The sequence below is a fragment of the Rattus norvegicus genome, chromosome 8 (genome assembly GCF_021556685.1).
Source record: "Rattus norvegicus strain SHRSP/BbbUtx chromosome 8, alternate assembly SHRSP_T2T, whole genome shotgun sequence".
Lineage (NCBI taxonomy): Eukaryota > Metazoa > Chordata > Mammalia > Rodentia > Muridae > Rattus > Rattus norvegicus.
In genome coordinates, this window is record NC_141541.1 from 92,644,744 (window position 1) to 92,671,220 (window position 26,477).

The following is a 26,477-nucleotide window of genomic DNA, read 5'->3' on the forward strand; positions in this document are numbered from 1 at the left end:
GTTAATGGACACATCCGCCTCAGGTTCTGCTCTTTGGCACCCATTAGTTTAGTCTGTCTGCATTCTGGTGGTCTCTGAATGAGAGTGGAGAGTCCCTTGGGGTAAGCCTCATGACTGTGATCATTTGTTCCGTGTCTCTCAAGGTTCAGGTGTTCAGTCAATGCCCACTTTTAGCTTTCCAGTGCCTCTGAACCTGATCACTTCTCGTCTGGAATTTTAAGTAGAGGAGGGTTAGTTTGTAAGAAGCAACTCTGCAGTCTACTTCAGTAGTTCAACAAGTGGAGACACAGAGTTCAGTTACGCAATTCAAACAGTTTTCTCATTTCTAGTTTTTTTTTTTCACTTTTGAGCTATGTATTATAGACATGCATTTAGTAAGCCATCTAACAGTCATCTAGCACAAACTTTACCTCTCCTTTTTCTCCTCTCCTCCTTCCTTTTCCTTTCCTTCTGTGGCTGTGATTGAACAGTGTGATAGAAGTAACTTGAGGCAGAAAGGGTTTGCTTTGGCTCACAGCTCAGCAGGACTGTCTGTTGTAGTGGGGAAGACATGACAGTAGGCGGAGAAGGCGCGGTGCCAGGAGTTGGGGTGTGGGCGGAGGAGGAGGGTGACTAGTCAGGTTGCATTGAAACTCAAGTAGAGAGAAACTAGGAAGTGGGGACGGACTTCACAGCCTTAAAGCTTGTCATCAGTAACCTGTTTCCTTCAGAAAGGCTCCACCTCCTAAAGGTTTCACATTCTTGACTAGCTCCGGTGGGAGTGGGGTCGGGTGATGGTGTTTAAACATATGAGCCTATACTTGGATATTTTACAATAAACAACAATAAAATAATCAGCTTGCTTTCTCGGTCCCTCTCCCTCCCCACCCACCCACCCCCTCACCCTCCCTTGGTCCTCCCACCCTTCCCCCTCCCACCTCCCCCTCTTTTCCCCTCGCCTCCCCTCCCCTCCCTTCCACTGAGCTACCACTGAGCTCTACAGGTCCAAATATAGATTTCCTTATTGTTACTAATTCCTAGTATAATCCTACCATGGCCAGAAAACATACTCAGAATGGATCTTATAAATAATTTGTGTTATTGGATATATTTCTTTATTTACATTTCAAATGTTATTCCCTTTCCTGGTTTCCTGTCCATAAGTCCCCTATCCCCTCCCCCTCCCCCATAAGGATGTTCCCCTCCATCCACCCCCCCTCCCTGACATTCCCCTGCACTGGGGGTCCAACCTTGGCAGGACCCAGGGCTTCCCCTTCCACTGGTGCTCTTACTAGGCTATTCATTGCTACGTATGCAGTTGGAGCCCAGGGTCAGTCCATGTATAGTCTTTGGGTAGTGGCTTAGTCCCTGGAAGCTCTGGTTGGTTGGCATTGTAAAATAATTTTAATGAGTTTGTAATTTGACCATTTCAGATATATGTGCATAGTGCATTCTACTTACTCTCCCCTCGCCTTTCTCTCGGCTTCCTCCCACCACTTCCCCCAACAAGTCACTTTCCCACGTTCAAGTCTTCTGTTTTGAGGCTTGCTGCATTCGACTTTACTCTCTACACAGTCGCTGAGATAGGTCGATAGCCCAGCCTATGGTTGGCCCATCCCTGTTAGTATTAGTATTCCTGGAGTGAGTGCTGTAGGTGACATACTGCGTGTGTCAGTTAAGTCACATATTTATTATGTTATATGAATATTTTTAAAGCCCCTTTCTTTTGGGGGTGGTAGTTTTTTCTGTTGTTGCCCAGATAGTATCTCAAAAGATCCCGTGCTGACTTACGCACTCGCCTGTGTTCTAAGTTAGTTACGGCAGTCGTTCCGTTCTGCTGGGCGCTCATTGTCGCATGTCTTCTGAAGTCTTCTGAGGCCCACCCTTTGACAGTAGGAATGTGCCTTACCGTCTCACCCTTTGAGTGATGTCAACGTCCTTCTGTGTAGTTTACGCTTTACACTTTTCCCATCAGATACCTGGGTTTTGCCTTTCAGACAGTCTCAGTGTGGCAGTCTTTCTTTACTTGGTTTGTGTAGGTTTCTTATGTTTAATTATTTAATAAAGTTATGTACTGAAAGCAGCTGTTTTGCTGTTTATTATTTCCTCTACCTGTCCCATTTTTCTTCATCACACTTACTTTCAGACACATATTGCATAGCTTTAATTTGGGGCATTTCTTTCGTTTGGTATTTATACTCCTATTTATTTATTTAATCTTTTTTTTAAAGGAAAAGACAGAGTGTTTAACACCCCGTTGTGTGAACAAGGAATTGTTGGGTTTGGCATTGGAATCGCGGTCACTGGTGCTACAGCTATTGCGGAAATCCAGTTTGCCGACTATATTTTCCCTGCCTTTGATCAGGTAGGTTGCTTGATGCTTTGCTGGGAAGGGTATCTCTTCCGGCCAGCCTCCAGTGTTCAGACTCGGGCCCCTCCCACTCAGCCCTGCCCCTCCTTTAGCAATCGTTGTCTATTTGTGCTCTGCAGTTCGCATTTTATAGTGGGAATGCATTTGAAGACCCAACGTCATGCTTTTGGGGCATGCATTAGGCAGGAAAGAGTCACGGTGGCATGTCCCTTTTCTCTGCAGATTGTCAACGAAGCTGCCAAGTATCGATACCGCTCTGGCGATCTTTTCAACTGTGGGAGCCTCACCATCCGGGCCCCTTGGGGCTGTGTGGGCCATGGGGCTCTTTACCATTCTCAGAGTCCTGAAGCCTTTTTTGCCCATTGCCCAGGAATCAAGGTACCCTTGTTTACTTTCTTTATTTGATCATTATTAGTTGTGTCCACCGTTGCTCATGCTGTCAGTATTAACCAACAGGGGGACTTTGGAATTGATATCAACTTAACTATATTTGAGACAGGGAGGTTAGCATTTCTTTTTAAATTAACTTGCTGATGCCCAGTTTTCTAGAATGTTCCTCCTGAAGCAGCACTGGCGTGATGTTGGCATTAATTAACTGCATAGGTGCTGAAGAATATGCCATTCTCCCAGAGTTCTAGTTTCTTCTTTCAAATGGGTTTTCCTTGTTTAGGTGATTTTGAGGTACCTTTAATAAAACTTGTTTTATTACTTCAAATTCGTGTTTGCTTTTAGCGCAGTTTTCAGTTTCTGAACAGCTGGAGAGAAGGCTGTTGTCTAGATATGAATCTTCTGTTCTAGAATAAAGTAGCATTGCTCAGTCCATTTGCAAGAGTCTCCTGTTTGAAACTGGCACTTGTAATAGCTTTTAAGTTTTTTTGGATGTCACAAACATTTTGAGTGTTTTGTCTCTTGATAGTCACCAAACAGCTTTCCAGGGAATCACAGAAATGCACAGATGTTTAGCAGAGAGGCATGCTTGCTTTTGACAACACACAGACCAGTTGTAAAAATGTTTACATCCCCCCCCCCCCTTTTTTTTCTCTGCTGGATCAGAAGAATAAGGGTTGTCTCAGTGGAATGGAGTCTGTATGCTTTTCTGATACAAGCCAGCAGGGGTAGTTTGGGACAAGAGCCGCTTTGATGCAACACTTGTTTTTGAGTTTGGGCTGGATGTTAATCATATTTAGCGTTTGTACCATATCCTAGAGTTTTAAACAACAGAACTTTTCGTCTTCCGTTGTATTTTCTATTTTTTATTTTTAAACTTGAAATACACACACATCCTCGCATGCACGCACGCATGCACGCACACACTTACTCTAAAAGGGTAATAAAAATAACTCTTATGAAGAAAGCAAGGGCTGGAGATCTGGCTTAGTGGTTAAGAGCAGTAATTGTTCTCGAAGAAGATCGGAGTTGGACCCCAGCACCCACGGGGTGACTTACAACCGTTTGTGTAACTCAAATTCTAGGGTGTCTGATACCTTCTGGCCTCTGTAGACACTGCACATTGTGGTATAAAGACATATATACAAGCACAACACTCATGTACAGAAAATGAAAATAAATTTTATGGCAGGACAGTGGTGGTACACACCTTTAGTCCCAGTGCTTGGGAGGCAGAGGCAGGTGGATCTCCGTGAGTTTGAGACCAGCCTGGCCTACAGGGAGACTTCCAAGTTCTAGGACAGCCAAGGCTACAAAGAGAAACCCTGTTGGGAAAAACAACAACAACAACAACAAAACGAAAACAGAAAGAAAGGAAGAAAGACAGACAGACACACTAACGAATAGAAGCGTGAAGGCATTGTGTTAGATATGGTTAGTAGAGAGATTTATGCTTTTTTATTTTTAAACAAAATTCTTTTAATAAAAATAACACAATTCCTTCAAGGCAGTAAGGTTAAAAGTGTGAGGTCAGCCTGGTCTACCTAGTATGGCTTTCTCTGAAGCAGATCAAGGGCTGGGGGTGTCGCTCAGTGGAGAGCACTTGCCTAGTATGTGCAAGCTAAGGACTTCCAGATCCACAAACCAAACCAAACCAAACAAAAACCACAATAATGTGTTTGAAATCCAAAGGTAGTTTGCTTCAAGGAGTCTTCTGTGATCTTCGTAGGAGGTTCATGCTTATTCTAATAATCCTTCCAATCTCAAGTTTGTTCTTATTTATTTTATAATCATGAGAATTTAGATGCGAGTTTATGATTTGATGGCCAAGAGTGTGGTCTCCAGTTTGTATCTGGAGAGAGTAAGGATCTCTGTCCTAGTAGGCTGTGTGACCCTGGGCAGTGCCTTTACCTCTCTGTATGCTCCAGTCTCTATCTCTAAGTGGACCAAGAGTAGTAGCTGCTTCCTGAGGTCCCTGTGAAGGAGAGATGAAATGACCCACACAGAGTGCTTCGACAAGTTATCTCATGCACTCCTCCTGTCAACCGTCCTCCTCCTCATTCCTAGAGATCTTGGAGCCCTTTCCTGTCCACCGGAGATGTGGAATGGCCATGCTTCTCTCTACTCTGAGCAATTCGTAGGACATAGAGTTCAGTGTGTTGCTTTTTCACTTAGGAGTGCAGGTTGTGTTTGCCCGTTAGGACAAAGGGATCGTGGTACTGTACATTGGTGAGCGGTAGCTGCCTGTCAGTTTAGAAATGCTTATCTGAGGGGCAAGGTGTACATTTTATAGTAAATACAAATACCCATTCTCTAGTTGAATTAGTTACACCCGATTGGTTAACTATCAACCTTAGGAGTGGATTTAATGGGATGTGTTTTATTAAAATCGTTTGTTTTTACAGGTGGTTATACCCAGAAGCCCTTTCCAGGCCAAGGGACTTCTGTTGTCATGCATAGAAGATAAAAATCCATGTATATTTTTTGAACCTAAGATACTTTACCGGGCAGCAGGTAAAGATTCCTTGTATTTTCTCTTTGTGATTATCCTTACATTCTTTTACATAGTTATTTTTTTAAAAACCTTTCTCCCCTAACCTTGAATTCCACTTTCCTTATAGATTGAGTTCTGTGATACTTCATTTTGTCCTCAGATGTAAACATTAGGGAAAAACACATCTAGTTAGATTTTGACTGCAGGATGTAAAATGTTAACGAGAATACATGGTCATGCTTAGCTCTGTCTGGTTCTGTGGGTTGGAGGAGAAAGCGAAGGTTCTTGTTGGACTTCATGACATTGAAAGTCTGCTTTAGATAAGTGACCCCAGGCCCTCTAGGCTGGGCTCTGGTGAGGCAGGTACTGTTAACGGTGTGCTATGGTACTGGGCTCCCCTGGGGGTCTGTCTGCACTACACCAAGATGCCTGGTTGCCTTTTCTTTAGCTCACAATCCCAATTCCATAAACACACATCTGTGACTGCTTATTGCTCAGCTGTAATGGAAAATTTAAATATCAAATGATTTATTCTATCTAAAGTGTATCCTCCCACACCCTGAATTCAAGAACATTACTCTGGCAAATCACTTTTGAACATTTAAATCTGAAGCCACATGTTTTTGTTATGATGTAATTTATATACAGGAAAACACACAACTATTGGGTTCGGTTTGATGGGTTTCTGACAGCCACATACATCCACGTAGCCACTGCACAAAACCAGGTGCAGGACATTTCTTCGCTCCTGTAAGCCTTCCCCCCTTCTTTTCTTCCTGCTCGTCTCTTCTCTCAGCTCTAAGCTTTCCGATTGCGATTAGGTTAGCTGCTCCTGTTTATTTTAGATTAGCTGGGCTTTGTGGAAATGGAGTCTCCCGTATATTGTTCGTCTTCTTTTGCCCAATCTAGTGTCACAGAGATTCATCCGTGTTGTCACCTGCGTCTAGGTGTATTGCTGTGTCACAGCCTGTTGTGAGAAGAGTGACTGCTCATTATTATTGCAGTCGTGATAATTCTGCACAGTCGTGCACGGTGTTAGGGCATTACTCAGAGCGAACATGCCTGTCAGTCGTCGGAGTAGTTGTTCGTCATTGTTACCGAGTATTTCCATTATTGTAAGAAAAACTGTTTCTAAATAAGGAAAGGAGGTTACTTCTCTCTTGGCAAACTTCTGGCCTTTAAATATTATAAATATATCACACTTCTACTTCTAGTACCTGACTTCTAGGGGTTAATTAGGAAGTGCATCTCGGTTATAAAGAAAAAAGTACTTAAAAATCTAAGGCATACGGGGGTTGGGGATTTAGCTCAGCGGTAGAGCGCTTGCCTAGAGAACGCAAGGCCCTGGGTTCCATCCCCAGCTCTGGAAAAAAAAAAAAAAAAGAAAAAAGAAAAAAAATCTAAGGCATATATAGTTCTGTGGTATAAGTGTTACCTTAAGTTTGTGTGTGCTCACTATCATTGATGGGAGGCTCACGCACTGGGCTTCTCTTTCACTTTTTCCACTTAGCTTTTGAAAACCGACTTGTACTGCTAGCAGAGAGAGATTTCCCCAAATCTGAAGTAGTATTGCCTCCATAGCTCTTGGATATTATTTTTTTGAATTAAAATTATAGATTTTATTTTTTATAGATGTGTACTTTTTTTTTTCTTTATTAACTTGAGTATTTCTTATTTACATTTCGATTGTTATTCCCTTTTCCGGTTTCCGGGCCAACACCCCCTAACCCCTCCCCCTCCCCTTCTATGTGAGTGTTTCCCTCCCCATCCTCCCCCCATTACCGCCCTCCCCGCAACAATCACGTTCACTGGGGGTTCAGTCTTGGCAGGACCAAGGGCTTCCCCTTCCACTGGTGCTCTTACTAGACTATTCATTGCTACCTATGAGGTTGGAGCCCAGGGTCAGTCCATGTGTAGTCTTTAGGTAGTGGCTTAGTCCCTGGAAGCTCTGGTTGGTTGGCATTGTTGTTCATATAGGGTCTCGAGCCCCTTTAAGCTCTTCCAGTCCTTTCTCTGATTTCTTGGATAGTATTTTAAGGATTTCTTTAGGAACTTAAAATGTCAGTCCCCTAAAAAAAAAATTACCCGTTATCCTTCAATGTATATTGCATGTGTGTGTGTTTGTGTATAATCAGAATATATACTTTCAGTCTATGTGTGAGTGTCTACACTGTATCATCTCAGTCTGTGTCTGTGTATCTTTGGAAGCATGTGTTTCCTGACAGTGAAGCTGTCATTTATTTGATTACATTGGTTTACTTTGTATGTCTGTTCTCTTATGCGGTGTTCACAGAGATCTCTGTCTTAGCCCTGTAAGAGAGCTTGTGTTGTATCTAACACAAGTGGAACCGCAGTGAACAGGACATAATTTTATTACTGCAGAGAGCGCCTAGATAAAGTGTTGAGAATTGAGGAGAATCAGAGGTTTTCAGTGAACTTGAGGTGCACAGTTGCCTTTGAATTTGTTGGCATGTTTTCTGTGATGGATAAGCTGTGCTGTTCACGACACTGGGCCCAGAAGAGTTTTCTGATTTCCTTTCCAGATTGAATTTGAACATTGAACATATATGTGTCCTTACTGCCCGTAAGTTATCTTCTTGACCAGTTATGCCACATGATAGGGTGGTTCTTTCTGCCTCTGCATAAAGTCTAGGATCGTGAGCCACTGCACCTTGTACCAAGTTTGCCCATTACAGCTCCGTAGCCATCTATAGTTTATATACAGAATAAAAATAGCAAAAGTTCCCCTTCCACCCCTTTTACTCTCCTCTCCCCATTAGCCCAACTTCTGCAGATTTATATTTGTATAGGTGACTAGGTGGACTATATTTGCTGACATATAAAACATAAAAAAAGATATACGCTGACATATAAAACATAAAAAAAGATTTCCTATACTTGCTTTGTGAAACATTTTTCTGTAAGTGTACAAAAATCTATAAATACATATCTGTATACTCAAATAATAAATAAACTGCAAGTTTTCTATAAGTAACTGTTCCTTAAAATGTATTTCTATTAATTCTTTGGGAATTTCATATACTGTGTTTTGTTCACATTTACCCCCATTCCTACCCACCCCCAACTTTGTGACCCTCTTCCCCTTAAATACTCATCGGGTCCAATTGGCAATGCTTCTGTATTCCTGGTTGTGGCAATACATACTGTACTGTGGTGGGCATACCTTGGACCACACCCTTAAGGAAAATGGATCTTGTTCACTAGAAGTCACCAACCACAACTAATTCTTCAGTTAAGGGCGGGGCCTCTTGACACATGCCCCCATCTTGCCATGTATTTGGATATATTTCTGTCAGTTAACATAAGTGAAGCTTTTTTTACTTCATAAAATATGTATCCAGCTTAACATTGAATCGCTTCTAAATTCTGGCTGTTTTAAACAGTATTGAAGAAAACACATTTAAATTATGCACATTTAAATATGTAGGAGAAGGAAATGTTTGTATTAAAATGTATCTGTACAAAAATCAAGTAATACTCTGTATACTTAAGTACTAAAGATCAAGCTATAAATATTCTACAAATAGCTTTTAAAATATGTCTATTAAATTATCAGTGAATTGATATGTACATAAAAATTATTCTGTATATTAGAAGCTCACAAAACTGGTATTAAGTCCTGTACCGCTTTCTCTTATTCCCGTGTAGTTTTTGGTTGCATTGTGGTAGTGCATGGAGCTCGAAGTCAAGATCACCCTGTTGTTTTTCTCCAGGGGCCAGTACTTGCTATTGCCTGCTCATGTATGAATATACAAACTGATCCTGGTCCCTACCTAATAGGCAACCACAATCGAGAAAGCTCGAGACAGCTGGTGTGGTGGCTTGCGCCTGCAATCCCAACGTTTGGGAAACTGAGGAAACTGAGGAAAGAGGTTTGCTGTGAGTTCAAGGCCAGCCAGGGATATAGGGATACATAGGAAGACCTTCAAACAAAACAAAACAAAACAACCTAATTAACAAGCCAAACAAAAGCTCTAGAAACACCAGAAAACTACTCTTGAAGATGAGGTCTAAATGGTTGAGGTGATGTGAAAATGTCCAGAAATGCAGGAGTCAAACCTGCTGTACCTCATGATGGAGATAACCCGAGTCTCTAGCGGCAACTGTTTAATTCCTTCTTGCATGCATTCACAAGTGATGTTCCACTCATGTAGAAACCTGTGCTTTGTGGGGCAGCATGGCTAGCCATGGCTGTAACTGTAAGTGACTGGGAACTGTGCTGTGAATGGGGAAGAGTTTTAGGGATAGCCTCACCCAGTTTATTATGCCTGTGTTTTGTTCTTGTATGTGTGTGTGCGTGCTTGAGCTTGTGTGTGCGTGCTTGAGCTTGTGTGTGCCCTGAGCTTGCAGAGGCCAGCCGAAGGTCTCCTGGAAGTGGAGTTACAGACACTTATCAGCTGCTGATGTGTGTGGAGAGACACAGTCAAGTCCATTGAGAGTGTCTGGTCACTGAGCCATCCCTCTAGCTCCTATTTTTTTTTTTTAAATAAAACCATAATTGCTTAAAATGAAAAGAAAAATTCTGAAAAGATGCATCAAATTATTGGTGCTTTTTTGCTTATTAGCTTAACAAAACAGTGACCCATTTTAAGTTGGGAATAACAATTTTTTTTTGTTTGCTCCTCAATTCTTGTGCTAAGTGATATTTTCCTCTTCCCAGTTCTCTACTGCTGATGTGTAGTGACTGTGACTTAGTGTTCAATTATTTTCCTCATGTGACATTCATATATTATTTTAGCTATAGAAAAGTGTACTTGAGAATACAATTCACTTTTAAATATTTTATTATCTCTTTGAGAATTTCATACATTGTATTTTGATCATATTCATCTCCTCCCCCAGCCTCTCCCGATTTCATATTCAATCAACTTTGTGTCTTTTTTTTTTTTTTTTTAACTCATCAAGCCTCATGGGTGTTGCCTCTACACTGTTAGGGTGGGACCATCCACTGGAGCGTGTGAGACCTGCTGGAGCCACATGCTTAAAGATAACTCTCTTGTTGAGCATCTCTAATTATCAGTAGATCATCAGCTGTGGGTGGGACTCCAGACCCTTTTCTCCTCTCTGTACTGGGATTTTCACTGATTTGAGCTTGCATAGGTCACAACCATTGTGAGTTCATTTTGCAGCTGTTCTACTGTGTCTGGAAAACATGGTTTCCTTTCAGCCTCCACCTCTGGAGGCTCTTAGTTTTTCAGCACCCCAAGACTTGGCGGTAAGGGAGTGTGATAGAGGGGTCCAATTTAGGCCTGAGCCCTCTGCATTCATTCATTGCATCTTGATTAGTTGTGAAATTATTTTAATCACCGCCTGTAGGCTTATATTTTTCAAAACCAACTTTAATAAGGGTTCTTAAACGCTTCAACCTTCCTTGTAGCCCACTGACCAAAGGTAAGGGGGGAAGATGGCTAATCGGACAAGGGGCACACGGATCTGTTTAGAAGTACTTCTGTGGGGGAAATTCCAGTCTTCGTTGTCAGCAGTCTAGTCCACTAGCAAAACACCAAACATGAATCAGCAGCAGTGGCTTGATCCAGAAGAAACTACAAGACTGAGCATCGGCACAAGCACCCGGAAGCAACAAGAAGCAGCCAGAACACCACCGGAAGTTCTTTGGTACATTTCTCTCTTCGAAGTTACAATAAATGAAGATTGGTGAAGAAAGCAAGGAGAACCAATGTCAGAGTGTTGTCACTGACAGCAAGGTGAAATCCAAGGAATACCAGCAAGACAAACCAATGCCAAGTGTTGTCTACTGTCTGTCCGGTTATATCTATACTCTTTCTGAATGTCACCATTGTGTCCTCCTAAGCGTCTGTTCCAGCAAAATATCACATGCCATTTCACCAGGCAGCTTCCAGAAAAACACCATCGCGTCTGTTCTCAGCCAAACATCCTCTCATGCTCTACTTCAGCCAAACATCCTCTCATAAGATAACTTCCAGAGAAGCATCACATGACACACCTGAGTCTTCAACGAAACCAGAAATTCACACTTCAACCATTGATTACAAAAAAGAAGCTTCTTTGGAGAGGTTTGAGAGATGCTATAACAAGACATCCTTAGGAGTTGGTTTAGTACTGTAGTCATAGTAATCATATTAATCAGAGTAGGTCCTCCTCTAGGGCCTATGTCTTGGCCAGTCACTGGTTTTTGGCTCTGATAACAGTGCCTCATATGGGTTCCATCTTGGGAAACAGGCCTTATTTCTAATTAGAAACTGGTTGGTTACTCCTGTGCCACTTGTGCCCCTGCTGCACCAGTCAGCGTGTCTGGATGAGTTTTACTTTCTTTCTCCGGTAGCTTGCATAGCAACTTCCTCCTAAAAACTAGCCAGTGAGGATTAAACTTCCAGGTCAGTACCTGCTTGGTTTCTCCATGTTTTATGGCACAAATATGTGATCTACTCAGCAATAGGGTCTGGCCATCAGTTCAGGAGGGTAACTGAGAGCCAGTGGGAATAACCTGTAAAACTTGAGAGTCTGTAGGACCTAACTGGCCAACGACTCTGATAGAGTTAACCCATTCCTGATGTTGGGTTTTGATTAGTTAGCTTGTGGTGTCTAGTAGAAAGATAGTTGTCCTAGAAAAGTGTAACTACATTTAAATTGTTTTTATATATGAAATGTTTATATTTTAGGAGGCTTCTGCAATAGTTTTAGTGTCCTCTGAGAAAGTCTTTAGCGTTAGTCGTCTTTTTCTTTAGTTTTCTCTTCCAAACCCCATTCCATTTAACTCTTCTTGTTCCTTTATTTACCCTTACCTGTTATATTGCTGTATTCCCCCCCCCTTCCCAATGACCCCTTACTGCTCTCTATGTGGTACATTTACACAAGGGAATATTATCCAACCATTAAGAAAAATGGAATTCATAACTAAATGGATGCGAACAACCATTCCATGTGACGTAACCCAGACGCAGCACTATAAACCTCATGTGTTTTCTCTCACTTGTGGATGGTAGCTTTGAATCTTCATGTGTGTGTCTCATTTGGAATATCCACAGAAATTCCACGGTTTTAAAGAAGAAAGGACAGTCGTTAGTACAATTGGTTTGGTAACACGGTTGCCAACCTAGAAATGTAACGTACTGCTGATTGCATGGAAAATTACTCTGAGAGAAACTGAGACGGTGAAAGAGGCTGTGGACGTGGTTAAAGTTCGTACACCCTGTATCAGTCCCCTGAAAGCTTTTCTTCGTCATGTCAAACAAGACTGCAGGATGTAACGAGGTTAATTGCAAGTCTTGCAAAAAGTAGGTAGATGTTCTGTTGTGCCACTACTGCCTTTGCCATGCATGCTCGGCGGCCATCTTAGGAAGCTTTCTAATTTGTCTCATGCAGAAAAGCTGGAGATGTAGGGGTGATTATTCAATTAAGTGATTATGAAAAGTGATTTCAGTAGCTCCTCCTCCTCCTCCTCCTCCTCCTCCTCTTCTTCCTCCTCCTTCTTCTCTCTCTCTCTCTCTCTCTCTCTCTCTCTCTCTCTCTCTCTCTCATTGTGTGTATACATGCGACTCAGTTAAATACTTGTGTTAGAACAAGTAGGAACTGAGTTCAATCACCAGAACCCATGTAAAATGCTGTTCATGAATGGTGTTTGCTTGTTTTTCCAATCATGGGGAGGCAGGGACAGGAGGAATCCTGGGGCCCACTGGCCAGTCAAGTGTACTTGGTGAGCTCCAGACCAGTGAGAGACCCTGACTCAAAGGAGGCGTATCATGTTTTGGAAGATGACTCCTCAGGGTTGTGTTCTGCCTTCCACATACATATTCATACATGCACATGTATCCATACCACACACATGAACACACATGCACAAATGTGATAGCAGGTGCAATTAAGTTGAAAAAGGTGTAGATTTTTCCAGAGTAACATTGCCATTGAATTAGAAAGAGTAGGTTCTTTAGTGACAATGGTAAGAATACATGGCCTTCTGATGATGATCATGCTTAAAGATGCTTACTACCTTAAAATGATTATATGGAAAAGTATCTGCATGAGAAGTCTTCTGGTCACATGCAGGATACTCATGGATTCTGTACTTGTAGCATTAGTTCAGATGGCTTTTATTTTCTAGGCAGTTCTCAAGGGAATTATTGTCTGCCGTGCGTAGATGTGAGCTTTGTATCTTCCTGTCTTTGAAGTTAAGTTTGACCAGGATACAAAGAGATCACAAACACAGTATTGAGTTGGCTCTGCTCCACCAACAGGTGCCTTGCTTACTAATAGCTTCATTTGCATTATTTGTACTAACATTTAAAAAGGGAATATTAATCCCTAGCACCTCTATGAGATATAGAACATACAACAAATGGCCCTGTGGGTAAGAGTAATTCTTCCTAAAATGAGGAATGTCCTGTGCAGCCTTAAGGATGGGGTCAGTGAAGTTTTGTAGATTGTAGTGCTGTCTTCTTCCACAGAACACAAAAGATGTCAGTTGTGATTAAGATAATGTGTCCTCGTGTCCCTGTGATAGTTCCATAGTCACAGGTGGGATCCTGGGACACAGAAGTAATATAATACTTTGTTCGAGACTACCAAACTAGATGCAGAGATAATGCTGGACCCCGGCTTCTGTTTGCACAGATTTGTCCCTCCCCCTCTCCCATGGGACTGACAGGCGAGGTAGGCTATTTTCAGGATGCAGTGCAGACATTAAATATGTTTAATGGACACCATAGGCTAACATTCCAGAAAATGCACAGTTCTTTAAATACAGGGATATGTCTCGTCAGAGCATCAGGTATAATAAAGCTCTACCCACGTTTCAGATTTGTGGGGAAACTCATTCTTGGAGTTCCATGTGTGGGGAAGGGTCGATGATCCTTATGTATCTGTAATGGTCATTGTGTACCTCAAGGGGAATTTGCAGCATGAAGATGGTTAATTACTTGCACACAATTAATTAATATAGGAAATCAGAAGGCATTGGCAAGTTCTTTCAAGGGATGGGAGATGATAACTTGCAGGTTTCAGTATTTGCCTCATCTGAAATATCTTAAGTCTGGTTTCTTAGATGCTGTGTACATTTGCGACACACTTCCATGCTTTCTGTTTCCTCTCAGATCTCTCTCTCTCTCTCTCTCTCTCTCTCTCTCTCTCTCTTCTTCCTCCTCCTCCTCTCCCTCCTCCTCCTCCTCCTCCTCCTCTTCTTCTTCTTTTGAGATAGATTTTCTTTGTGTAGTCCTGGCTGTCCTGGGGCCAGCTCTCTAGACCAGAATACTTTGTTATCGTCTCCCATGCCAACCACCTCTGTCTCCAAGACTTCCCCCACTTGTGCCATACTTGGTGAGACCTCTCTGATTTCCAAAAGTAGGCTTTTACTTCCTAGATCCCCAGATGCCTGGTGATACGTTTTACTTGTGGCTTAGATATATTGGATTCTTAGTCACTGTTCACTGGCTATATTATACGTAGTGTATATATTATTTTTGCATTTTGTTTCATGCAAATAGCCATTTAAGATGGCTTATTAGAAAATTTGGAGAAGAGTATGGGAAATGAAATGAGCTACATGGAAATGAAGTATATCCATGCCGTGAGTCTGTAAGGGAACACATGCTAGACATGCAGATGTGTTCTCATGTGCAAGCAAGTGCCGAGCCCAGAGGTTTACAATATTTGTTTATAAGACCCCTCCTGCCCAATAACCATGTCCCCATTAGGCTCACTCAGTTGTAGTGCCATCGCCGTGGATCTGGTGCTGAGGATTTCCCTGTGCACCGCTCACTAGGATGTGAGTGTGACCAGCATGGAGGAGAGGGGAGCAGATTCAGCTGGTGTGTATGCTCAGAGCATATGTGACGCTCCGCAGCTCCTGCTGCCAGCGTCCCTACTCCTGCTGCCAGCGTCCCTACTCCTGCTGCCTGCTCCTTTTCAGGAAGTACATAACACACAGGCGTTTGCAAATTGGAAATAACTTCTGGAATATGTTATCACTTAAGCCAATGTAACTGCAGAGTACCTGTGGATTTTCACTGGCTCGGCCGGCTTGGCTCATTGACAGATGAGCATCTTCAAGTTGTACTCTTACTTTCAAGCACTAAGATTAAGCCGATGCAAAGCGGAGAGAACCCTGAAGAGATCTGTGGCGTTCAGCATGGCTTTGGGGACTGACCTGACTGGGCAGAATGAAGAACTGTCTCACACACAGACACAACGTACAAGAAGACTGGGATCGGGTGGTTGGAGATCTTGAATGGAGAAACTGCAGCACCCTGAAGCAAAGCCTATTTAATGTACACAGGTGAACAGGAAGGCAGGGTTGGTTTTTATGTATGGCTGAATAAGGAGTCAGGTTTAGCTAATTTTGGTAGGATTAGTCTACACACAGGAGTAGTCTTCAGGCTGTAAACATGGGGGCAGGGGCTAGAAAACAGAAAGTGGATGCTTTCTGTGTGGACTGTCAGCATTCACACTTGGACTAGTGGAAGGCTTTGCCATCTCTCAGCCTTACCTGGGGAAGGCTCAACACTCCCCTGTGGCTGAGACCTTGGGTCTTGACCTTTACCCAGGACTTCACTTGCCCTCTATAGAGGGTTTATGGCCCCCCAATTTGGTCTTAATATCCCTTTTCCTGAATCACATTTTCTGTATGATGTAAAAAAAAAAGGAAGAAGAAGAGAGAATAAAGCATTGTTTGCCATGCTGTTCCTTAATTGCTAAAATAATGAGGCCTTTTTGTTCTGGGTAATTTATTTAAGACAACAAAGGCAGTCATTGCTGGTAATTTTTCAAAGAAGATGTGCCAAGATGCCAAGCCATCATGTTAGTGTGCCAGCCTCAGAGTCCTTATTCCAGGGCTGTGCTAGTCACCAGCTGACAATTGATTTACAAGACAGGAAGACAGGGTTCTTGCCTGTCCCTCGCTGACTCACAAGCAGAATAGAATGTGTGCTGGTTTCCTGTCCTTTCTTCTGGCCTGTGAGCTTGCAGCTAGAGCATGAAGTCATGGCAGGGGGCCAGGGTGCTATCTTTGGCCAGGTGTCCTCAGTTTGGTCCTGATGATGGTTAAAGCATAGTAGAATTTAGTCCCTTGGTCAAAATGTCTCTGTGTCTGTCCATTTTTCCATCTGTTGGTCACTATGCTTCATCGATGCAAAGTACAAAAATGAAACACAATAAACTTAATCTTACTATGTCTTTCCCCTGTGTTTCAAATGTTCACGTATTTCCTATTTGAAAGAAAATGGTCTGAGAACTTAAGAACTTTGAGCAGTAACATAGGGTTTTGGCAAATTTGTTAGTAATTTTTGAGCTTCCTTTAAAATGAACTTTGAAATGATTTTGTCTGGGCATGTCACAGTGTATGTTCACGGAGTGGGAGGACAACATTATCCAGTGGCTTTTCTTCTTCCCCCTCCTTTGTGTGGGTTCTTGGAATCGAACTCAGGTCGCCCAGCTTGTGCTGCAAGAATTTTCACATGCTGAACCATTTCCCTGGGCCCGAATTTATAAACACTTTAACAATAACAGTTTTAAATCTGTGCAGTGCAGAGAATTCCACCCACTATGGTCCATTTCCCTTGGCCATCATCTTGCCATTGAATGCTCAGTTCTTAGGCTTCGCCAATTCTGATGAGTTAGGTTGGACTAAAACATGCACCATTAAGATTTATTCAGTTTCTGACTGTGGTCTTTCTTGTCTCAGATGATATATTTCAAATGCTGCATATATTTATCTGGGCTGTGACGTCATGGAGCTATATAATAAAATTTATATTTTTGCATGAAGCATTCAACAATGAGACCCTGTCACAATGAGATTTCTTACATTCGTTAAGACACAAGTGTCATTCGAGAACATTGATTAATTTTTGTTTTTCTCTCTCATGTGTTTAGTGGAACAGGTCCCAGTAGAACCCTACAAGATCCCCTTGTCTCAGGCCGAAGTCATCCAGGAGGGCAGCGATGTGACTCTGGTTGCCTGGGGCACTCAGGTATGTAACGCTGACCACCTGCTGAGGCCACACTGCCTGGGAAACTCTTGTTTGTCTTTCTGCTGTGTTCTTTATGTCTCAGATGGTCTCTTTGTGTTAATGATATTCATCCTCACCACCAACTTTGTTAAGGCATAACTGACAGATTAGAAGTGATTTGAGGTGGATAGCGTGATGATTTCACACACACACACACACACACACACACACACACACACACACACACACAGATATTATTAAATGATGACCCCAATCAAGCTCATTGATACTTTACCATTGCAGTGCGCATGTACATGTGTGTATGCAAAGTAAGGAGATATATGGTCTATTCTGAGCAAATTTTAAGTGATCCAACTTCTTTTTAGAAACAGGGTTTTATTTATCTTTAGTTTTGATTAATTTTCTGCTTTGACACTTATTCTCTCTCTCTCTCTCTCTCTCTCTCTCTCTCACACACACACACACACACACACACACACACACACACACTGTACTCTGGTTACTTTCATCTCTAACCCTCTCTCTTCTCTTTTATCTTTATCACTGCCCCTCCTTTATGCTCATCAGTCTTGTTTTATGACTTGTGACCCAGTTAGTTTAACCACAGGGATATCTGTGTGAGCAGTGGAACTATCCATTGGAGCCTAGTTGGGGTGACTAATCTGAAGGCAGTGAATCCCCCTCCTTCCTGCAAACCTATCAGTAGTAATACTTCCACAGTGTGTGTGATGCGGCGTCCCTAAACTCTTCCTCCATTCATGGCAGACCACTGATAGGTCCATTCATGTGAAGACCAAGTGCAGCCATTCATAGCTGTTCTAAGTTCTTGGTTTCAATGTGAGTGTCTTGCCAAGAAGATGGTGATTTTACAGTCTTCTCCCATCTTCCAGCTCTTTCTGACAATTTCTACATTGCCCCTGAGCCTCAGGTGGAATGTTTTACTTAAGGCTGAGGACTCATCTATTACTTATCCTCTGCACCGTGTTCAGCCGGGACTGCCATTAGAGTCTTAATGATGCTCGGGTCAGGTCTTGAACTTGCTAAGCAGCTGATGAAGCTAATGATGCCATAGAACTTCTGTTCCTCCTGCCTGGACCTCCCAAGAGCTGGAATTACAGGCTTTTGCCACTGTGCCCGGTTTACAAACAACACAGTTTTATTAGTTTGTTCCCTGTGCTGCACTCTCCTCCCTTGGCGCTAACTCATCTTGTGACTGGAGGTACCTGTTTGGTCCTACTGAGTGTTAAGTAGGGATACACAGCTGTGTCCATTAGGAACAACTTTGTAGCTCATACTGCACATCTGTGTTACATGCTGCACTGAGATCGTTCTCATCCTACCCTTTGCTCTCTCACAAGTGCCTTGCTGCCTGCGTGGACCACCTGTCCTATGATCCTGTGACAGAATTAAGTATCTTAAGCGATCCATCTCTTTTCTAGGGATAGTTTCATCGGATTTCCCTCGGCCCTAACAACAGGGCTTGGTGTCATAGTTCTCTCTCTCTCTCTCTCTCTCTCTCTCTCTCTCTCTCTCTCTCCCTCCCTCCCTCTCTCTCTCTCTCTCTCTCTCTCTCTCTCTCTCTCTCTCTGTGTGTGTGTGTGTGTGTGTGTGTGTGTGTGTGTGTGTGTTTGTGTCTGTCTGTCTGTCTGTCTGTCTCTGAGCTGGCTGTCAGCCATCATGTATGATGCTAAGGATTGAATCCAGGTCATCTGCAAGAGCGGCACGTTTTCTTTTTTTTTTTTTTTTTTTCGGAGCTGGGGACCGAACCCAGGGCCTTGCACTTCCTAGGCAAATGCCCTGCCACTGAGCCAAATCCCCAACCCCAGCGGCACGTTTTCTTAACCACTGAGCCATCTCTCCACTTCCTCTCCTCGTCATTAGACCCAGCACTTAATTCTTACTTGGGTGTGGGTTCTTGCTACCTTGTCTATGAGACTTTTTGGTCTTTAGCCTTTGGGATTACTGACTTCTTTCTTTTTAGTTTCTTTATCTGTTTCATGTTTAGAACTCGTTCAGCCCCTCCCCCTTTTCTTTAAGTGTCCATGGTGTGTGGGTTCTCTCTATGTGTATGCTTCATAGTCATCCTGCCTTTTTCTCTGCCCCTGTTTGCCTTCTGAGCTTTTGGAATGAATATTTCTCCTTTTCTCCTCGCATTTTTTTCTATCAGATTTCTAGACATTTGTCCTTGATTGTTTTTGTGACTTCTTGATCAACATTAATGCCCTCTCCCTGCCGATCAGTTCTCCAACTGTAGACAGTATCCTTATGAATGATGCTGACATTCAACTAGTCTTTCCGCTCCAAACTGCTCTAGTCATTCTCTCTGTATTTCCTCTCATTTTCAGGTTCATGTCATCCGGGAGGTGGCTTCCATGGCCCAAGAAAAGCTTGGAGTGTCTTGTGAAGTCATCGATCTGCGGACCATTGTGCCTTGGGATGTGGATACAGTTTGTAAGGTATAAGTCTGTAACTGATTCATCACTGTTTCCCTAAGGCCTTCTGTCACCTTTCTTGGATATTTGAAAAGAACCATTTTGAAATTGTGAGTTGCATGAGCATTTCACACTGATTTAAAGTTTTAAATCTGTGATGTGAGTGATGTAGGTGCTGTAGCTTGATGGTCAGACAACCAGATCCCTTTAGACTGTTTTTGCCCTCACATGTTTTTCTCAGTTTAAAACATCCCAGTGTTGTCCTTGCAGGCAATTCACATTGACTTCTGAGGGGAGCAGTGGTATAAAGAGAGGGGGTCAGGACCACTGACGTCTCCCTTGCAGCTAACTTCTCACTGGTTACATTCAGCTAACTTGGTTTGATTTATTGAGGTAAATGGTTTGGCTGCAGTTTTGAAAGTCATTTTCTCTGTAATCAGCCACATTATTATTTAGGAAATTACTCTAGTTATATCAGTTTGATCCTGTGGAGCCCAGACTGAATGTTATGCTGTGGGAATCTGGCTACTCTGAATTATAGTTTCTGACCTGATATTTAGATTGGATTGCCGATGCCTTTATTACTGAGTAAATCCACGGAGTTGTCTTTGAAGAGTAGAGCTGAGTTTATAACCCATCTTACACATTGACTTCTGCATAGTTTATAGAGTGTCAGTTCTTACATCAGTGCCCAAGGGAAAGTCAGATCTTCTGTTGTGTGATGATCTCATCTACTAAAATCTAGATAATAATTACAGGTATTTCTGTCTCTCTCTTTTCTTTATTTGTTGCTATAGCAAATAAATCCTAAGATTTGGAGTATTTTATGATTACTATTTTTAAAATTTAAAAATATTATTAGTTCTTTTGAGAATTTCATTTAATGTCTTTTGATCCTATTCACCCCCAACCCTTCCTAGATTCAGTTCCTTTCTGTACCCACCCAACCTGTGTCCTTTCTTTGTAATTGCTTTTTAGATCGTTTGTTATTATAATGTAATTGCATCATTTCCCCTCTCTCATTCTTCCCTTCCAATCTTTATAACCCTCCTTTCTTTCAAATTTATGGCTTCTTTTTCATTAATGATTGTTACATACATATACATATGTATATCCATATATAGTCCTACATATATAAATACAACCTCCTCAGTCTGTATAGTGGACTTATATGTATGTTTCAATTTATATGCTCTTCTCCGGGGAAGATGATTGCTACTGCTCTTGGCGTTACTTGCTTGCCTATACTTCTCTGTCGTAGGTTGAGGCCTCTGGCCCTCCCCACCATCCTCACCAGGATGTCTGTTGTCCTTGTGCGGCTCATATTTGGTCATTTGGACTGTCATGATGGTGAGATTTTATAGGTGTAACTTCTGACGTTCTTGAGAACTTTCCCAGCCTTCTGTACACACTTCTATAGCCTGCCCTGAGTCTTAGGTATGGGGGCTGTTTTTTAGCTGCATCCACTGAAACTCGGCTCCACAACTCTGCATTTTGATTGGTTGTGGTTTTCTGTTATGCTCCCCAGCTGTTGCAAAGAGAAACTTTCTTCATGGTGAGTAAGGACTCCATTTATCTCTATGTGTAAGAACAGTATTTATAACATGGTTAGGGATTATGCTGACTCAGTAAAGTGGTGGTTGTCGGTTCTCCTCCAAGATCATGACTTTACGAGGAGTCCTGGGCTGTTGGTGAGGTTTCCAGTTTCAGCTGTGACTTTCTTCATGGCGAGTGGCCTTAAGTCCAGTTAGAATTGCTGGTGGTTATTGCCAAGATCTGGGAGCCCGCCCTGCACCCTTAGGGTCATTGCTCTAAGCCTGTCGTCGTCGTTCACGGACATCACAAGTGTGCAGATCGTTGGTTGCTTCCCTGTATTGGAAGATTGCGTGGTGCCTCCTGGTACCATCAAAGCTAGTCTTCATGGAGGAGGCATCATCTCCAGCTTGGGTCTCAGCTGAAGTTCATGGTGTCTTAGCAACAGAGACTTATCTTCCACCTTTGTGGGGCCACTAAAGGCAACCGGAATGCTCTGCAATGCGTTAGGAGTCTCTTGGGCAATCTGGCCGCTGACTCAGAAGAGGGCTTCTCATGTCTGGTATTGGTCTTTGTTAGAGGGTTTGGATCTTGGAAGGAGTATTGTCCGCACAGATGAGAAATTTCATTTAGCTCCATCTGTATTTATACATAGACTTATCTATATTGCAGTTTATTTTATTTTATTTTTTGGTTGTTAGTAGTATGATTCCGTATGATTTTTTTCTCACTCCACTTCTCCTATGAAGAACTCACAGCAAAGCCATGTGGGCCTAGGGTTTTCTTTACATATGGAAATGCACTCAATTCCTAACACAGATCATGACAGTGAAGGTTTTCTAATTCCTTATTTATTAATTTTACACAATTTTTGTTCTTCTAGAGATTTTATCCATAAAACTGTTAGGCTGTTTATATTTAATCTGTTTATATTTATTTAATTGCCTCTATGTGGATGTGCATCCATCCTCTACCGTCTGTTTTCTGCGGACCCCAGCTGTCTTTTGTACATACTTCATTCATTCTTTTGGGTTGACCAGCTATTTGTAATTTACAGTTTTTACTAGCTTGCTAGAGCTTCAGCCTTTTCTATTATTTCACTCACTACACTAGAGGTTATAACACACACCCTGGTCATTGTCACAAACATGTCATAATTCACTTATAATCTCAAAAGTAGACAGTAGAGTTGTCATAAATTAAAACTCTCCCTTAGTCGTACGGGTTTATTTGATACACTCCAGTGTTGTGATTCCCTAGGCAACATGCAGAACTCTGCTGTGCACCCAGACGACATTCACTGCTGCACATACATATCCATGTACGCATGCACGCATGCACACACTTACATTCACACACATACTCTAACTCATACACACACACACACACACACACACACGCACACACACTCTTTATATTCTTTCCCTTGCATATATTTTTAACTCACATGCATGCACATATGCTCGGGCAAATACATGTACATTCTATCTCACACATGCATGTGTATACTAATAGATACATTCATATGTATAGTCACACACACACACTACTACACTAATACATACAGTCACACATATAGTCATACACATGCACACGGATATAGTCACACACATATACACACTCACAAATACACACACATACACTCATTCAAATATGCACACATACATGCATATAAACACATCACTTATAAAAACAGAACATACTCACTCACATATATAAACACAATCATTCATATAATACATTCAGAAACTTATCTATATATACATTCACACATACATTTTCTTACACACACAAACACACACACACACTCTCACATACCTTATAAACAATCTGCAGGACTAAGGAAAAATAAATAGAAATCCTCAACTCTTCCAGAGTCACTTTCCTATGCACTCTGCTGAGGCGTGCCTTGCATGTAGCATTTGTCCTTCTAATGACATTTTCTGATTGAGAATTCCAAAAGGTGCATTTGTGTGTTAAGCCATAGTGAATGAAACTGAGCAATCCAATTTTGTCCTCTGACAAAGCACAGCTACTAAAATGACTACCTTTGGATATCTGTAAAATTCATAATGATGAGGAAAAGCTTAACCTGAATTAAGCAAAACAAAACAAAACGAAAAGAAAGCTTTTATTTTTAGTATGCTTATACTATGGTTATAGGGCAGTTTTTTTTTTTTTTTCAAATCATTTCTAGGATCCTGAGTGATTGTCTCAGAGGATAAGAAGATCACTTGCTGTTCTTACAGAGGACCCAAGTTTGGTTTGCAGCACTTAATGGTCAATCAAAATCTGCCCGTGACTCCAATTACAGTGGATTGGATTCCCTCTTGTGGCCTCAGTGGATAACAGGCACACGCATACACACACACACACACACACACACACACACACACACTCACACATATAAAACACTCACAAAATAAAAATAAGTAAGTCATCTCTAATTTCCCAGGGGAAAAGGTTAAGTATCAAAACGTTTCCCTTTTGGTATCATGAAAGGAAAACAAGAATTGTACCAAGATAAGCAATGAAGAGAGTCACAAAGAGACCCAGAGCCATCCAGGAGTGCAAAGCTGGCTTCCACTGTCCAGCTGAGGACCATCAGCCAGAGTCCGCAAGATGAAGAAAGTAGCCGAAACAGAACCAACACGAGGAGGCCGACAAGCCAGAGGCCTCGATCAGTAGAAAACTCTGGCCTTGTCTTTTATCTTCCTGAGGTGAACGGAACTTTCAGCACAGCGGCTCGACAATCTAGGATCACACAGAGATGCAGCTAGTACATCTAAGAAAGGAAGGAAAACCCAAGTTGATGGAAATATCAATATTCCTCCTTTCTTCCTCTGGCTGTCTCTTTGATCTCATGATACTAATTTGGTACGTTGTTATATTTGTGTTTTGCCCTAAGGGGCTACAATGTAGATGGCATAAATACAGTTAAGTAAAATTTTAAAAATAATTTACCTGATTACATATCGGAACACAGGCCACTCCTCCCACCACATCAGGACTACACCTCGTATCTCTAAGCTGAAATACCACCATCCACACTTAAAATACAAGTGGGAAAGCGAGGGTAGATGTGGTTTAGCTAGGTTTTTGACCAGCTATACAAGGATCTAAGATCCTGTTAAAAGTACTTATAACCAAGTCAAGTGTTTTACTGACATTGGCCAGGCCCACAAAAGCCCTTACTAGTCTCAGATCTGCTAAATCGTAATGCAGTTTTCTTCCGAGAGTACCTTACCCCACCCTTTTATGGCAGTATATTTGCAGATTATTTTCATGTGACGTGCCTAAGAAGTAGTCTGTAAAAGCTACGGGAACACCAGCTTTGGGAGAACCTACAATTATTCTGTTATGTGGACACAGTACTAAGGTGACCCATAGTGACTTATTATTGTACTTATAGATTAATGCATTTCTCAAGCCTCCTAGAGAAGTTTTTATTTACAGTAGGAACAATGAACACAGGGAGTCATCATTGGCCAAGATTTAGAGAGTAAGAGATGACAGGATGCTCAGCACTAAATGGAAGGTAGATATGCACTCCCTGCTCCCCATTGCAGAAAGGAGGGCAGAAATAGTGTAAGGGCCAGAGAGTGCCTACAAGGAAACAGTGTCTGGACACAGCAGGCCAGTTGTACGTAGGTTTGTTTCCAAGGGTTGTGACAGCCTGCACAAGGCCTGTGCAAGACCAAGCCAGAACAAATCCAAAATGGAGAGGGGAGTTGAACGTGAAGTTCCTGCTAGGGTTGCTGGCAGGTGTTAGGGGTTGGGAGAGAGAGGGAGGGAGAGTCACTTTTCTCTAACAGTGTGGCTCCTGGTAAGTTGACTGTGCTCCAGTGGAAGGCCACACAACCAAGAATATTTGGGCAGCGCAAACTGGTTCTGACGGGTTTAAAAAAATCCTTTCTGTGCTTAGTTTTTAGGTTTTAATTTTAATTTTAATTTTCATGTCGACCTTACTGTGAGTTTTTGCTTAGATATGCTTGAGAACCCAGTGGTCATACTTTGTAACGGAGACACGTGCATTGGTTAAAGAAGACTGGCCTATGGTATTTCCTCGTAAATCAGAAGCCCATGTTTTACCATTCAGACCTCGTTCTAGCAGGCTGCACCTTGGCTGCCTTTTCTCCTCTCATTTCCTAGTCTGCACTGCTGGTGTGCCACTGTCATGGGATTTTTTTTAGCTGGAGCATATATTAGTAGTTGGTTCCCTTTCATAGGCTTGCTTTCCCATGCCCGAGAGGATTGGCTTCTATTCTTCATAAGCATCCTTGTGTGTTGAATCAGTGCTTTTCTCCTTGGAGAACTGTCTAGTACAAAATAGTGTCACAACTCCCTTTGCTACCCCATCCCCACCCCAAAGCAATGTGTCCTGACTGGTTTTGTGTGTCAACTTGACATAGGCTTTAGTCGTCATGGAGAAAGGAACCTCAGTTGAGGAAATGCCTCCATTCGATCCAGATATAAGGTGTTTATTCAATTAGTGATCAAGGTGGGGAGGGCCCCGCCCATTGTGGGTGGTGCCATCTCTGGGCCTGTGGACCTGGGTTCTATAACAAGTCAGGCCAAGCAAGCCAGCAGAAGAGAGCTGGTAAGCAGCACCCTTCCATGGCCTCTGTATCAGCTCCTGCCTCCAGGTCGTAGTCCTGCTTGAGTTCCTTCCCTGATTTCCTCTAATGATGGATTGTGAGCTGGCAGTGTAACCCAGATAAACCCTTACCTCCCCAGCATGCCTTCTCGTCATGGTGTTTGTCATAGTAATAGGAACCCTGTCTAAGACACAATGTTTTATTTTTTCTTAAGATTTTTTTTTAAAAATTAACAAAATTGCAAAAGAATATAGATTTTATTTTCTCCATTCTGTCTCCCTTTCTTTAGCACCCTCTTTCCCTGCCCATGTTGTTAAGTATCCGTTGCGAGGATGCCTCTTGCTTTCTGCATGTGGGCGTGGTTGGTCGGTGGCTTCAGGTCAGGGGCTCCTGTAGCTGTGTGTGTTTTGGTGATCACAGGAGTTGAGCAACGTGAAGTAATTCATCTGTGGCAGAGAGCATGACTTAAATCAGTCGTCCCTGGTTCATACCATTTCCCCCTCATTTCTAGACAGCGATTTCTTTTCTTTCCATAAAATACTCTACCTAGACATTGCCTAAAGGCCAGACAGGTGATGGCTGCCAGGGTAGGGTAGGGAAGGGAGAGTTTGGGAGCGGAGAGATCTTAGTAAGACAAAGGGAGGCTGCGGGTCGCTGTGCACACATCGCAAAGGACCAAGGTTGCCGAGCCTTCCCGTTTCTACCTAGGTCGGTAGAGGG

The 26,477-nt window shown here is 42.4% G+C and overlaps 1 protein-coding gene across 2 annotated transcripts in view; it reads left to right on the plus strand.

The window, feature by feature from the left end:
• Nucleotides 1-26,477, plus strand: part of Bckdhb (branched chain keto acid dehydrogenase E1 subunit beta) — a 187,001-nt gene that overhangs the window by 43,282 nt on the left and 117,242 nt on the right. For both annotated transcript variants that reach the window (NM_019267.1, XM_087560759.1), the window contains 5 exon segments: nt 2,211-2,344; nt 2,573-2,728; nt 5,143-5,251; nt 17,097-17,194; nt 19,540-19,650. In NM_019267.1, coding sequence (NP_062140.1) covers nt 2,211-2,344; nt 2,573-2,728; nt 5,143-5,251; nt 17,097-17,194; nt 19,540-19,650 — 608 coding nt within the window.